The sequence below is a fragment of the Camarhynchus parvulus genome, chromosome 12 (assembly GCF_901933205.1).
Source record: "Camarhynchus parvulus chromosome 12, STF_HiC, whole genome shotgun sequence".
Classification (NCBI taxonomy): Eukaryota; Metazoa; Chordata; class Aves; order Passeriformes; family Thraupidae; genus Camarhynchus; species Camarhynchus parvulus.
In genome coordinates this window covers 1851687-1866577 of record NC_044582.1, presented here as the reverse complement: position 1 = coordinate 1866577, position 14891 = coordinate 1851687, and the positions used below count along the sequence as shown (strand labels likewise).

Genomic DNA, 14891 nt, shown 5'->3' with positions numbered 1-14891 from the left:
CCTCAAGATTTGATATTTTTCACCCACAGGTGCAAATAAAATACAGAGGGCACATCACATGATAAGATTGTGTTCTGCTGGAAATCTTTCCTTGTTTTGAGTGATATTTTGCTATGGAATATTTCCTGTCCTTACACTGCAATTCGTCCCAGTTCTACTCAGAATGGGTGAAGCTGTGAACAGAAAATACACAAGGATTGTGCCATGAAACTGCTATTTCACACCTGTGCAAAAATGCTGTCCTTTTGCCCATTTTTCTGAACCAGATGAATCTCCAGACAAAAAGGAAAAGAAACAAACAGTCCCAAAATACACCACCAAACTAATGATGGCCAAACCTCACAATCCTCTAAAACCAAACTGCAAATGATCCTCAAACTCCATCCATTTCCATCCAATTCCTCATTTTTAGTCACTCAGAACCCCTTCAGACCTGGGGTATTTGCAGTGCTGATGTAACAGTTCTCACAGAAGGATGGAGGCTCTTTAAAGTCCTGCAAACATTGATTTTAAATCCTGCCTCAGGCTCGCTGCCCATCATTTGCCATAAATTTACACAACAAACAGTAGCAGCAGCGTGGGTGGAAAGTCCTGGTGATGCTGGAAATATTTCATCACTAACATCTTCAACACAAATAACAGCACTCAAGTCTAATTCTGCTATAAATCCTGCTTGGTTTTTATTTAAATCAACAAGCTCACAGAGCCACCATCTTCTTCAATAGTGCTAAAAAATAATAAATTCTACTCAACCCAGCCTTGAAGCTGGATCTTTTTTTGGGATCAGCTATCCAAAACAAATAACCATTGCATATTTATTCACGAGGGGGTGGCAGCCAGCACAAAATTCGTGCTCCTAATGAATTCCTGATATCAGAGAGGAGCAGTAAAAACTGCTTGGTGGCTCTTGTCTACACCAGGATTTTATTACAACGCAGATTAGGGCAGGGATTTTAAAGCACAATAATTCTTCTGTACTAGAAATATCAACTGTATGGTCTGGCTTAATTATTTGAAGTGGATTAAACTAAACCACATAAAAGCAACTGTTGCCAAACAATAACAGTGTTCACAGGCGAGGAGTGTGGAATTGCAGTTCCAGGCTGCCCTGCACACATGTGACTGATGGCACATGTGCAAGGAGCATGGATCCATCAAAGATAATTCTATTTTTTTGTTAATGTAGTTCTCTATCAGTTTTGCAAAACATAAATCAAGGCTCAACAGGTGTGGATTTGGTCCAAAGCATTAAAATGCAAAGTTTTATCCAGGAATTGGTGGTGCCATTGGTGAGCTGTTCCCAAACCTTTCATTTCTAGAATAAGTTCAAGGATAACATCTAAATTCAAAATTTAAAACTAACTTCCAACTAACTTCTTTTTACCCAGAATGAGCTCAAAGATAACTGCTAAATTCAAGATTAAAACTAGCTTCCAACCTAACTTCTTTTCACCAGAACAAGTTTAGGGATAACAGCTAAATTCAAGATTTAAAACTAACTTCTTTTTACCCAGAACGAGCTCAAAGATAACTGCTAAATTCAGAATTTAAACCTAACTTCTTTTCACCCAGAACAAGCTCAAGAATAACACCTAAATTCAAAATATAAAACTAACTTCCAACAAAACTTCTTTTTACCCAGGATGAGCCCAAGGGTAACAGCTAAATTCAGAATTTAAAACTAACTTCATTTTCCCCAGAACAAGTTTAGGGATAACAGCTAAATCCAGAAATGTGGATTTTCTCCTGCTTGCCCACAGCAGACTTTTCACTATATTACCCTGAGAGAGTGAGAAAAGATATGATTTTTCTCATTCTTTACCACATTTTTAAACTGGGCTTACATATTGCAGGGAAGTGTAAATAAAGTGTTCCTGTAAATCCACGCACACAAAGTGCTTACAATAAAATCTGCAAGCACAAGCCCTGATCGCTGTTTTCCTTCACTGTTCTCTCAAAGTCAAGATTATGCTTTTAAAACTCTGCTTATGACTGAAAGACCAGATCCCAAATCCCTTATACCAGATAAATAAGAGGAAATAATGGGAATTAATGGGAATCGATGGGAAATAAACGACGGGAAATAAATGATGGGAAATAAACGACGGGAAATAAAACGGGAAATAAACGACGGGAAATAATAATCCTCCTCAGTGCTTGAATATTTACACCCTACCAGCTCACCCTGTGCTCTTCCAGAAGCAGCCAAACTGAGCCCTGAGCAGGTGAGAAATCGGAACAAACCCAGGAAGAACAGTGCAGGGAGAGAAGAGGAATGAGTACCAAGTGCCTCACTGGAAACTGCAAAAATCAAATTTACAATCACCCGCCTTCTGTGAGGTTTAGGGCTGTGATAACAATAAAACCCAGCATGGGTGCACATCACAGAAATGGTTATTTCTTCTAAACCCCATCCCTGAAAAGATCCCAGCAAAACCTTCCAGGTGCCATTTACAGGTGAAATAAATTAAGTTGCACATTACCTACAGCTCCTCATCAGGGCAAACAGATTTTTAATGGCCTTTCCTAGACTATTGAGAAGTCAGAAATTAGTGACCAGCCTTTAACAAGTCTGGCTAATAATGACATCATTGCCTGCCTTTTGTTCAGTCTTCTTTTGCTGTTCAATGTAGAATAAACCTCAATAAGTGCTTCCATCCCCGTGGCACGAGTTAAAATCCCCAAGTGCAGTAGCCATTCCTGCTGCATAATTAATCCTTCCCCTGACACAGCAGTTAAACAAATGTGCTTCATAAATTTTCATTGCTAACAAGTGCAGGATGATTTCCACTGCTGAAATTCAGTTTATAGTTGCTGAGCTAAAGCAGAGCTGAGCCTGAAAGCAGCACCCAGGGTTAATTTGGCACTGCCCAGGATGGAAACTGGGGCATCACCTGGGGGATGCCGTCAGTGCTGGCCACCACTCAATGGCTCTGTCCTGGGATTTATTCCTCCCTCTTCTCCTTTTCTCTTTGCATTATCATAAATATAACATTTTATTTCGATAATTAAATTGTTCTTGTCTCAACCCACAGGTTTCACCCTTTTTTCTGATTCCTCACCCTTTTTTCTGATTCCAGTCCTTGCAGGACTGGCAAGTGAGGAGCTGTGTGGCCCTGGGTTGCTGGCTGAGGTTAAATTCATTTCTTTAAGTGCTGCTAAGTTGAAAAGTATTTGTTTTAAACAGCTCATGATTTGTATACACAAAGACACTTCAGCGTTACTTGGCCCTGCAGTGAGTGCCCACAGAGATAAGAGGATCCTTCACATTTCAAAGCATTCAATTCACAAATATTGGTAATACTGCTGCACTCCTGGTCATTACTGGAATATTGGAAACACTGCAGAATTCTGGTTTAGACAAAGTTCACATCCATCCAAAGATTTCCACTTATCATTCCCCAGGTCAAGAAATCACACAATTTCCAGTACTTATAGCAGCACCACTGCTAGAACCTCACTGAAAGCTCCAGGATAACAGCTAAATTCAGAATTTAAAACTAACTTCCAAACTAACTTCCTTTTACCCAGAACAAGCTCAAGGATAACATTGAAATTCAAAATTTAAAACTAACTTCTTTTTACCCAGAACAAATTCAAGGATAACAGCTGAATTCAAGATCAAAACCAACTTCTTTCTATCCAGAACAAGTTCAAGGAAAACTGCTAAATTCAGAATTTCAAACTAACTTCTTTTTACCCAGAACCAGTTTAAGGATAACAGCTAAATTCAAGATTTAAAACTAATTTCCAACTAACCTCTTTTTACCCAGAACAAGCTCAAGGGTAGCTGCTAAATTCAGAATTTAAACCTAACTTCCAACTATCTTCTTTTTACCCAGAACAACTTTAAGGATAACAGCTAAACTCAGAATTTAAAACTAATTTTTTCTTACCCAGAATAAGTTCAAGGATAACAGCTAAACTCAAGATTTAAAACTAACTTTTTCTTACTCAGAACAAGCTCAAGCATAACTGCTAAATTCGGAATTTCAAACTAACTTCTTTTTACCCAGAACAAATTTAAGGATAACAGCTAAACTCAAAATATAAAACTAACTTCCAACCTAACTTCTTTTTACCTAGAACAAGTTTAAGGATAACAGCTAAATTCAAGATTAAAACCAACTTCTTTTTACTCAGAACAAGCTCAAGCATAACTGCTAAATTCAAGATTTAAAACTAACTTCATTTTACCCAGAACAAATTGAAGGATAACAGCTAAACTCAAAATATAAAACTAACTTCCAACTAACTTCTTTTCACCAGAAGGAGTTCCCAGAGCTGCCAGAGGAAGGCACAGGCTCAGGACATCCCTCTCATTTCCTTTTTCCCAGCAGCTCCTGGCACTGCAGCACTCTGGGCTGGGAGGGAGCAGCACAAGTCAGAAGCTGCAGAGTGGCATAAATCTAATTAAGTCTAAGTGGTAAGACTAAAGGAATGTAAATTAGAAGCAGATACACATCAGCTCCCTCACATGCAAGTTGCACTGAATCAGACTTCCTCTGGGTTCCCTAAATCCAACATTCCTACCCTGTGGAGCTCAAAAATCAAACTACAGTCTTAGGCAAAAAGGATGCATTTGAGCTCAAGAAAATTAAGAGTATAAATTCAAAATATACTTTTTTTAAACGTAGCCAAAAGAAATCCCCCCTCCCCCAAGATCAAAATCATGGTTGAAATTATTTCCTCAAGGAGCTCCACTGCTGTTCATTTTACCAGAAATGGTCAAGAACTGGGGCAAATCAACCAAAGCATCCCTCCACAGTGGCACCACTGGGAACCTGGTCCTTCTCCACAGTGAACATGCAAGAACAGCAAAACCAACCTTCCTGACAAAGCAGATCTGCAGCAGCTAACCAATTGTTTTATCCAATATTCAAGGCAAATCATTTTCAAAATTATATACAGAACAAAGGGACAAAGGAAGGAAAGCTGCATTCGTCTCTAAAGGTGATTTCAGGCACAGAAGTGAGTTGCAAAAGCAGTTTGAAATTCAAAATACCATTTTTTCTAGTCAGAAACCAAAAATACCATTTTTTCGTAAGAAACCCAAAATCCCATTTTTCCAGTCAGAAACCCAAAATGCCATTTTTCTCCTCGGAAACCCAAAAATACCATTTTTCTCCTCAGAATCCCAAAATCTCATTTTTCTCCTGAGGTTGACACCCAAAGTGCACACACCAAGGACATTTCTTACTGAGCATGCAGGGGACAATCTCATCTGTGAACTGCAGCTCGGCAGAATTGAAATTATTACTCTAACAAGAGTTAACCCTTCTGAAACTCATACCATGAATGGCAACACCAAAAATATTACCCAAATAATACCAAAAATATATCCCAAATAATACCCAAATAATACCAAAACTATTTCCCAAATATACCCAAATAATACCAAAAATATTTCCAAAATATTACCCAAATAACTGGCAATGTGAGCCTCTGACTATTTAAAATCCTCCAATTCCCTTTTGCTGGCAGAGAAAGGCAAATGAAGAGCTCATTACTGATGATAAAAGTCAGCCTGAGAGTTTTTATCAACTGAAATCTTCACAGCCCACTGGTGCCCACCCAGTTATGAGTTTTTAAGTGAGATCCAACCAAAATTATCTGGGAGTCTCAGCCTGGCCTGAGTTTGACAGCAGCTCCACCACAACACATTGTCTGCCAACAATGCAAATGCAACTGGGAGAAGAGAGGCACCTTGACATGAATTAAACACATTTTTAAATAATTTCATATTTATATTATTCATATTTTTATATCTGTATCTATAAATTAATTTTTTAAAATCCTGTCATTCTCTCCTGCCAGCTGGCCAATTTAAATTCAAGGTGTTGGGTTTGCACCTGAGGGAAACAACCTCTGAAGGGTTCCCTGCACATCTCTGTGGCCCTGGAAACAGCTTCCCACACATTTTGGGCTCAGGAAAATTCCAGCTGGGCAAACACAAAGCAGCTGGGTCCAGCAGGGCAGGGAACTTACGTTTCTCATCATCAGCATGGACCAGAGATGCTGCTCTGGACAGCACATCCAAGGGAGTCTCCATCCCTCTCTGGATCCTGCAAAATTCAGAACCAAGGTTCAGAGAGCAAACTGAGCACCCAGAGCACACACACCCCCCAGATTACAGGAGCAGCAATGCACAACAGCAAAAAAAATCCCCAAAATCCAACTTTGTGCTGCTCTTTTCTCCTTACAGGAGCACAGAACTGGTGCAAAATGTCACTGCTGAAACGGGAAAATCAACGCTGGCATTGCCTTTCCCACCCAACACAGCAGAACAGCAAATTCCCATCATTTTATTATTCTGTTTATTAAAATAAATTTATTATTTATCATTTCATTTTATCTTATTTCTATAAACACACAGATGAACTCTGGGTATGTGAGAAACCACACACAGAACTGGATTTTTTTCAGACATAATCACACCTCAGTAGCTGCTTTTCCCTGGATTTTGCCCCTTATAAATTCTAATTTAAAATATTAATTCCCACCACTTTAAAAGCACCTATTCCAGCACTACACCAAGCAACCAATAAAAATCCCATAAATCCAAGGATTGCATTGCAGCTTCTCAAAGTTTCACATGAATGGCTTCAAAATTAAAAAAAAAAAAAGATGTTTCAGTATGAAATTCCAAAAATATGGAAGGGAAAAGAAGGAAGAGAATAACATGTTGTCAAGATGTTTTTTACTACAAGGCCAACAACTTCTATGTGTTTCAAATAAAAAGGCAACAGCACAGGCAGAACTGTTTAAAAAATGCTAAAAGAGAAAAAAAAACCAGAACAACTAAATTTTGTTGAGGTTTTTCCACAAAAACTTCTCAAAAACTTCTCTCACAAGAACTGTTTGCTGTAACTTACTTTACAGTATGATCTTAAAAAAACACACAAAGGTAGTGGCAACTGCAGAAATCTCAAACACATGTCCAGCATGTACACTGCCTTAACAACCAGCACATGTTTGGGAAGCAATTTCCTTGACTTTGCACTAAAACAATAAACCTCACCATCCTCACTCCCTCTTCCTAAAGAAGTCAGACTTCAATCAAAGACTTTAAAGCGCAAGAGAAAGGATTTTAAAGCATTTGTAAGTTTAAAAAACTGTATTTTTAAGCTTAAAGCTTATATTTTAAAGTTTAAATAATGAAATCCAGTAGGATTTCCATAGAGCAAAGTAAGAAGAAGTGAAAAATTTGAAAAGACAAAGTGTATTGAGCATTAAAACACGTTCCTCCCTCCCTGCCAGAATCAGCTTTTGCTCAAGAATATTTTAGCTGAACTTATAAAGTCAATTAACTCTTATAAAGTTAATTAACTTTTTAAATTAAGACAATACCTGCAGGGAAGAGGTTTAGAACACAAGATCTTGGCTTATTTTACCATTTTGTCTTCATCAAACATTTCTTCCTTTTTGACCTGGCCACATCCTCCTCCAAAGCACAGCAAAGGTTTGGGAGAGGGAATTCCCTGAATCCCTTCAGCACCATGCACTTGCATCCCTCACACCCTGATGCTTCATTTCTTTCAGATTTTCTGTTTTCCTGGACTTCACTGACCCTCTCACAAAAACTCCCCTATCAGACTTAAAATCCAGTTGGAAAAATGATTTTGATTTGTCTCATCAGGGGATGCAGCTACACCAGACTGAGACAACTCAGGGTTCAGTGCTAAATTCATCCTACATTCAAAAAAGACAATAATACTGATATTTTTGGTCAAGTCTTTAGGAAAAAATAATCAACCCTTGATAAACATTAATGTAAAGGATAGTAAGAGGTCTTATTAAAAACAAATTCACTACATTAAGTTTCTTAATGTAGTCTTAACTACATCAAGTTTCTTAACTACATCAAGTTTCTTAACGTAGTTAAGAAATTTTTGTACAATTTTTAATGTAATTTCAATTTTTAATAATTTTTTTTTTCAGCTTTCCAGTAATTTTTAAATAATGGGAGTAGCAGATGCCCAATGCCTTCCCAGACTGTGCTCCCAGTAAGAATGAACTGGTGACAGAAACCCACAGTGGGAGAAGGAAACAGGAACCAAGCCTTGCTGCAGTTCAGGAAATCAGACACTTCACAAACAACTTGACTAAAAGTGGCCTCAATAGAGCTTTGCAGCTTTGTGTATTATTAAATTCCATTATTAAATTCTTCACATCATGAGAGAGCTGCCGAGGCATCGGGGCCTGGTGTTCATTCAAAAACTGCAATTCCCAGGCTGGAATCCCGGATATCCTGGCACTTTTGGAACAGAGAATAAAAATTACCTGCAAGGAGCTCCACACTGCCAGATTATTTTTCAAATAGTGCTAAATATCTCTTTATCTCTAAATCAGACCAACAAATCAGTGGTTATAGCTCAGGAAAGAAATGCAGGTTGCTCAGGAGAATGAGAGGAGGGATCCTCTCTTGGCTCCAAGTTCAAATCCCTGATTTGCTCAGGGCAAGGTCAGGAAATGCTGCCTGGAGTGGACCCTTGGGGAGCCACATTTCAGAAAGGAAAGACCAAAAACAATTCCCAGGCTTCCAAGAAATCAAATTTAATTTAAAAAAAAATTTAAAAAACCTACAAAAAAACCCCCAAAAATTAAAAACCACAAACACAGAAAACCACACCAAAAAAAAAACACCAAACAAAAACAAATTTTAAAAAATTAAATAAAATAAAAATCCCAAAACGCACTGTTAATAAGGAGACTCCTGACCAAACCCAGCTGTTTCTCAGTGTGACACAAACCTGTCTCTGCAGCAGAACCCAGACTGGAATTTTGTTGTGTCCCCCCAAAGCAGAGCTCTGGTTAAGGGAAAGGCAGGAGCAGTGAAACACAAGACAAATCTGCATTTCCCCTGGCCACAGCTGAGTTAAACACCCTGGAAACAGTTTCCCAGCAAATCTCACAAATCTCTCTGTAACCAATCTCACTGGTTACAAAGTCTTAACTGCTGGATCCAGGAGCCAAAAGCACTTTTACAAGCACTTTTATCTAGTGTTATTTCAACTATTAGTTTAATATCTTCCAAAGTGCTCTTATTTATCAGTTACTGCTCCCACTCAGCGCTGCCCTGCTCTGTCCTCTCCCTACAGCAGCAAAGAAACATTCTGGAAAGAGTAAAGACATAAAATGGGAAACCAGAGATGCCTGAAAGACTGACCTAAACACTGCCCCACCTGTCATTTTTTAATGCAGCACAGAAGCACACAAAACCCATTAGTGGAAAGAAACAGCACTTCATTTTTCCTGTTCTCCACCTTATTTCTCCTCTCCTCCACTTTATTTTCCCCTCTCCTGACATTTTTGCAAGACCCAGAAACACACAGAGTACCCTCAGCTTTACAAATAACTGATAATGTTTTTGGGTTTTTTTTTTTTTTTGTTTTTGATTTTTGTTTGTTCAGTTTGGTTTTTTGGGGTTTTTTTGTTTGTTTGCTTGGTGTTGTTTTTTTTTTTTGTGGGGGGGCTTTTTTGTATTTTTTCTTTTTGTTTGGTTGGGGTTTTTTTGTTTGTTTTTTTGAAGGCTCTAGGGAAGTGAAAGCTTTAGAAAACGAACAGTTGAGTGTTTTCAGGGATTTCTGCAGCACCTTCCAAACATCAGGAAGGGACAAACCCTGAGGTTGCTTGCTTGAAATTCAGGTCACAGGCAGCAGAGCTCCACTCCCTCAGCCCAAACACAGACAATTAATTCATTAATTAATCCCAGTAAAGTTCATGTTCACAGTGGGGATGCCAGGGAAGAGTGAGATAAAGAGAAGAACTTCACATTTGATTTTGGAAAAAGGGGGAGTGGCAAAGGGAAAGAAAGGAAAGAGAAGCCAAGGTGATGTTTGGGCAGGGATCTCATAGAGTGAGGATGGGTCTGGGACAGACCTGAGCTCCAGCCAGGTGCCAAAAGTGGGAGATGAGACCAGACAGGAGTGCAGGCGCCACGAAAAGAGAAGAATTTGGGTACAATTTGGATATGGAATCCCAAAGAGAAGTCACAATGGCAACAGCAAAAATATCACCCAAATAATAATACCAAAACTGTTAGAGAAGAAAGGGACAAATGGCACTGCCTGGGTTGCAGTGGGACTGACAGAACAGCAGCACACCTGAGGGACACAAAGCAGCCTCAAAGCTGCACCTGCCAGGAGAGACAGGCACAGAAAAACCTGAATTTCCATCTGCAGAAATCACACCGATAACATTGAAGGGAGAAGAGCAGGATTAATAAACAAAGCTCACTGATTACAGCAATGCATGAGTAACAAGACACTCAAGAAACCATCAAGAGCAAAGTGTAGATAAACACAAGAGCAGGGAAAACAAGATTAATTGAAGAGTGGTCAAAAGCAGCTCCCACCTGGGGAGAGACAGCCCCAAAACTGCCCAAATTCACACCCAGAAATGCCAAGAAGAAACAGACTCTGCTCATTTCAATGGGAGAGAGTGAAAGTGAAGAGGAAATTCAAACAACTGATCAGCACAATCAGTAAATCCACACAGGGATGGAGGATTAAAGCAGAAGTTTGATGCAAAATAGGCAAACACGGTTTATTTTTTATGACAGGAGAGAGTAAAGCGTATTTGCCCCATGAATGAGAACAATGACAGGCACGTTGTAATAATTTTCTGAAATTTAAAATACATGTAAATTTCTTCAGCTAAAATGTGTAAGTGCTCGCTTTAGATCATGATTACCAAGCAGACTGATCATTCCCTATTTACAACTCAAAATCTTGAGAGTAACTTCAGCCTATTTGGCTAAACACCAATTTTATTTTTTTTATGTATTTATCCCCTGTTTTGGGGTTTCTTTAAACCATGCTTGTTATGCATGTGGAAAATGTGTTTGAGCAGGAAAATCTTCAACCAGAAACAACAATTTAACTCATCACATAAAAAATTATAAGCTTAAAGCAGAGCTTTGGTATTTTACCTCGTGTTTTTTGTTGTCTTGTTACACAAATCCCCTTTAACAAGGCAACATTTTAAGAAGCAAACTGTTAGTAATTTTTGAAAGCTAAGAAACTGAAGGTGGGAAAGTCCAAGCTGACCTTGTGTTGTACCTACAAGATCACTCAGGGCATCCCATGTGTTCCCCAATCTGCTGCAAACACATTATGAAACATTTAAGCACAGTAAAAAAACCTGAACCAAAGCTCCCTTTTCCAACAGAAAACTTCCAGGTGTGTCTGGAAACAAACCAGTTAATATCTGAAATATGGAGATGCTCAGAAGGTTACCAAAGCTGCTCGTGTGTAAATAAGAAACTGATGGTTTGTGGTGTGGATGCTGTTAATTAACCTGCCTGTACAGATGTTTCTATCCTATTTTAGTTACCAGGTTAATTGTATAGCAGGCTGTGAGATCTCAGCAGCACTCCGGGGTGTTCAGTTCCTGCTCCAGGGTGGGTCTAAAATCTGATCCCATCCCACAGAGGGGTCTCTGAGCCGGGAAGGAAGAGCATCCCTGCCCCAGAGCACCCATCCATCCCTGCCCCAGAGCACCCATCCATCCCTGCCCCAGAGCACCCATCCATCCCTGCCCCAGAGCACCCATCCCCCGAGCACCCACCCCCTGCCCCAGACACCCACCCCTGCCCCAGAGCACCCATCGCTTCCCCAAAGCATCCATCTCCTGCCCCAAAACGTCCATCCATCCCTGCCCCAAAGCGTCCGTCCATCCATCCATCCCTGCCCCAAAGCGTCCGTCCATCCATCCATCCCTGCCCCAAAACGTCCGTCCATCCATCCATCCCTGCCCCAAAGCGTCCGTCCATCCATCCATCCCTGCCCCAAAGCGTCCGTCCATCCATCCATCCCTGCCCCAAAGCGTCCGTCCATCCATCCATCCCTGCCCCAAAGCGTCCGTCCATCCATCCATCCCTGCCCCAAAGCGTCCGTCCATCCATCCATCCCTGCCCCAAAGCGTCCGTCCATCCATCCATCCCTGCCCCAAAGCGTCCATCCATCCATCCATCCATCCCTGCCCCCAAAACATCCATCCCCTGCCCCAGAGCATCCATCCATCCCCGCCCCAAAATTTCCATCCATCCCTGCCCCAAAGCGTCCGTCCATCCACCCATCCATCCATCCATCCCTGCCTCAAAACGTCCGTCCATCCATCCATCCATCCATCCATCCATCCATCCATCCATCCATCCATCCATCCATCCATCCATCCATCCCTGCCCCAAAACATCCATCCCTGCCCCAAAGCGTCCGTCCATCCATCCCTGCCCCTAAACGTCCATCCCTGCTCCCCACAGCGTGCTGGGGGCTCAGCACAACTGCTCCAGCCCAGGCAGGTCACTGGGAAAATGCAAATTACAACAGGCACGCCCAAATTCCACCAACAGCTGGGAAAATGCAAATGTGCAACAGGCAGACACAAATTCTACCAAGAGTTAAGAGGTCAGATCTGTATCTCATTTGTGATTCAAGTTTGTGATTCACTTTGTGAATCAAAGTTCTTGTAACTGAACCCCAAAAGCCTCACAGCCGGATGCCCAAAAACCAGATTAGAACTGTGTATCAGTAAGAAGAGAAGTAGAGAATTTAAGCAAAACACATTCCACATTAGAAGTCTCCCAAGTTCACAAATAGGAAAATACAAATTAAGGGCCTTCAAGTCTGGAGAAGAGCCTTTAAAAGTTTATTATTAAGGCAGGAGAGGGATATTGCTGCCCAATTTTATAGAGTTTTGGATCTAAGGGTTCTCAGCAGCACTGCCTGCAAAGAGTTTCACTCAGGTTTCCCAAACTGCAGTTTGTTTCTCTGGGAGGAATGCTCTTTAAACAAAGTCAGAGAAAAACTAACCAGATAAATCACCCTGCAGGAGAAATCCTGGAACTCTTGATCAGCCAAGTCCTCTTTGGTGTAATTTAAAAAAATTTCTTGTTCCTGATAATCCTGAAGCACCAACACAGAGAAAGGAATCGAGCTGGCTTTATGGGCTCTCCAACCCAGTGGAAACGGGTGTTAAATTCCCATTCATCCACTCTCAGCAAAGGGATGCACTGGCACCAGCGTGGACAGCTTAACTCATTAATTAATTACTGCTGATCCCATCTGGGGAACACCAGGGCGCTGAAGGCTACAGAAAAACCCCTGCCCACGGAACAGAGAAGGTGCAGCGCCAGACGCCTGCACAGCGCTCCTGGGACGCGTTCTGGAAGGTTTCACCTCCGTGCCCGTGCGGCACCGGGGATTTTCCCTGCAGGAAAAACAGACGGGCGGGAGCCAAGCGGAGAGCTCCGGGCAGCGTCCCGGCGCTGTGATAGCCCCGGGGAACGATCCTGCCGGGCCGGCTGCTCCGGGAGCTGCTGCCTGCGGGACCGGGACCGGCCACAGAGCGGGACCGGCCACAGAGCGGGCAGAGCGGGTCCCGCTCCGGACACGGGGAGCGGGACCGGCCCCGGGGAGAGCGGGTCCCTCTCGGGCCGGAGGAAGAGGATCCTTCTCGGGCCACAGGCAGAGCGGTTCCCTTTCCGGACATCGGGGAGCGGCTCCCTCCCCGCCTGGATCCCGACACCGCCGGGAGCTTCCCCGGCCGCCGGCAGCGCCCGGCCCGGCGAGGCTCCGGCGGGGAAAGCCCCGCAGCGCGGAGAGGACGGGCCGGGGCAGCCCCGTCCCAGCTCTGTCCCAGCCCCGTTCCAGTCTCATCCATGTCCCGTCCCAACTCTGTCCCAGCCCCGTCCCGCCCGCCAGCGCCGCTCCCTCCGCCCCCGCGGCCACCTGTGCGCGCTGTCCCCGCGCTGTCCCCGCGCACTCACCGCGCTCCGGGCGGGGCCGGTGCCGGCAGCGCGGCCGCGGCGCCCCGCGGGCCGGGCCGGGCCGGGCCGGGCCGGGCGGAGGCAGCGGCGGCGGTGCGGGCCCGGGGCAGGCTCGGCTCGGCTCGGCTCGGCTCGGCTCGGCTGGGCTGGGCCGGCGGCGCTGGCCCCGCTGGCTGCGCGGGCCCGCCGAGGAATCCCAGGAATGAGGGAATTCTGCGGCGAGCAGGTGGGGAGCGCCGCCCGCCCCCATTGGCCGCCCGCCCGTGACGTCAGCGCAATTAGGGTAATGAGGCACTGACGTCACATCCTCGCAGGTAGGGAGCGCGCGGGCCCCGCCCCCAGGAAGGAGGGACGCAGGGCCGGAGGGTCGCGGGTTCGAGCCCCGGGAGCGACACCGGGGACAGGAGAGCACGGGAGGGGACAATGCTGCTTCTCTGCCTCCCCTGCTCCACTCTCAGGAAAAACGACAGGGAAACGGCACTAAACCAAACCTCCAGGAACACAACAAAACCCCTCTCTCAAGAGCAAAGCCCTTTTTAAAAAGCAGAAACGCGTTCCGAATTAAAGCACGCTGTCACAGCCTGTGACAGAGGGGCTCGCTGTCCCCAGGCACACCGAAACACGCACGAGTGAGGAGCGTCAGAGCTGCCGTGAATGGATGGGCTCGCATCCCATCTGACGGGAATTGCTGGGAGCAGCTCCGGCACTTTCCTGTTTACTGCTCGTTCTGCAGCGGGGTTTTACTGAATCCTTCTCCCGACGTGACTCACGCAGCCTGGGAGGAGCTGCCGGCTTTGGGTGAGAGCAGAGCTGAGCCCTCCTGGTCACCAAAGCGCTCCTCTCCCTTCCTTCTGCAGGGCAGGAGCTCCCGGCCCCGCTGCACAAAGCCGAGATATTCCCATTCCCATTTCCATCCCATCCCCACTGCACAAACCCAGAATATTTCCATTCTCATCCCGGACACCGCAATGCTGGGGAAGGATCACACCTGTTCCCACCGTGCCAGCACAGCCCCGGGCATCCCCACGGCAGCGCCCATGCCAGGGGTGCCACTTCCAGCAATTTTTGCTAAAAAGTGACGGGATTTTGGTCCATGCAGTTATTAGAGTAGATAGCTTTA

At 43.9% G+C, this 14891-nt stretch overlaps 1 protein-coding gene across 1 annotated transcript in view; it reads right to left on the bottom strand.

The window, feature by feature from the left end:
- The window catches only part of VGLL4 (vestigial like family member 4), an 85845-nt gene extending 72038 nt beyond the window's left edge, over positions 1 to 13807 (bottom strand). Inside the window, exons 1-2 of the mRNA XM_030956425.1 lie at positions 13772 to 13807; positions 5989 to 6065 (exon numbers count right to left, since the gene is read on the bottom strand). Of these exons, the coding sequence (XP_030812285.1) occupies positions 5989 to 6052 (64 nt within the window). The 5' untranslated portion in view covers positions 6053 to 6065; positions 13772 to 13807. The remainder of the gene's footprint in view (positions 1 to 5988; positions 6066 to 13771) is intronic.
- Between the last annotated feature and the right edge of the window lie 1084 nt (positions 13808 to 14891).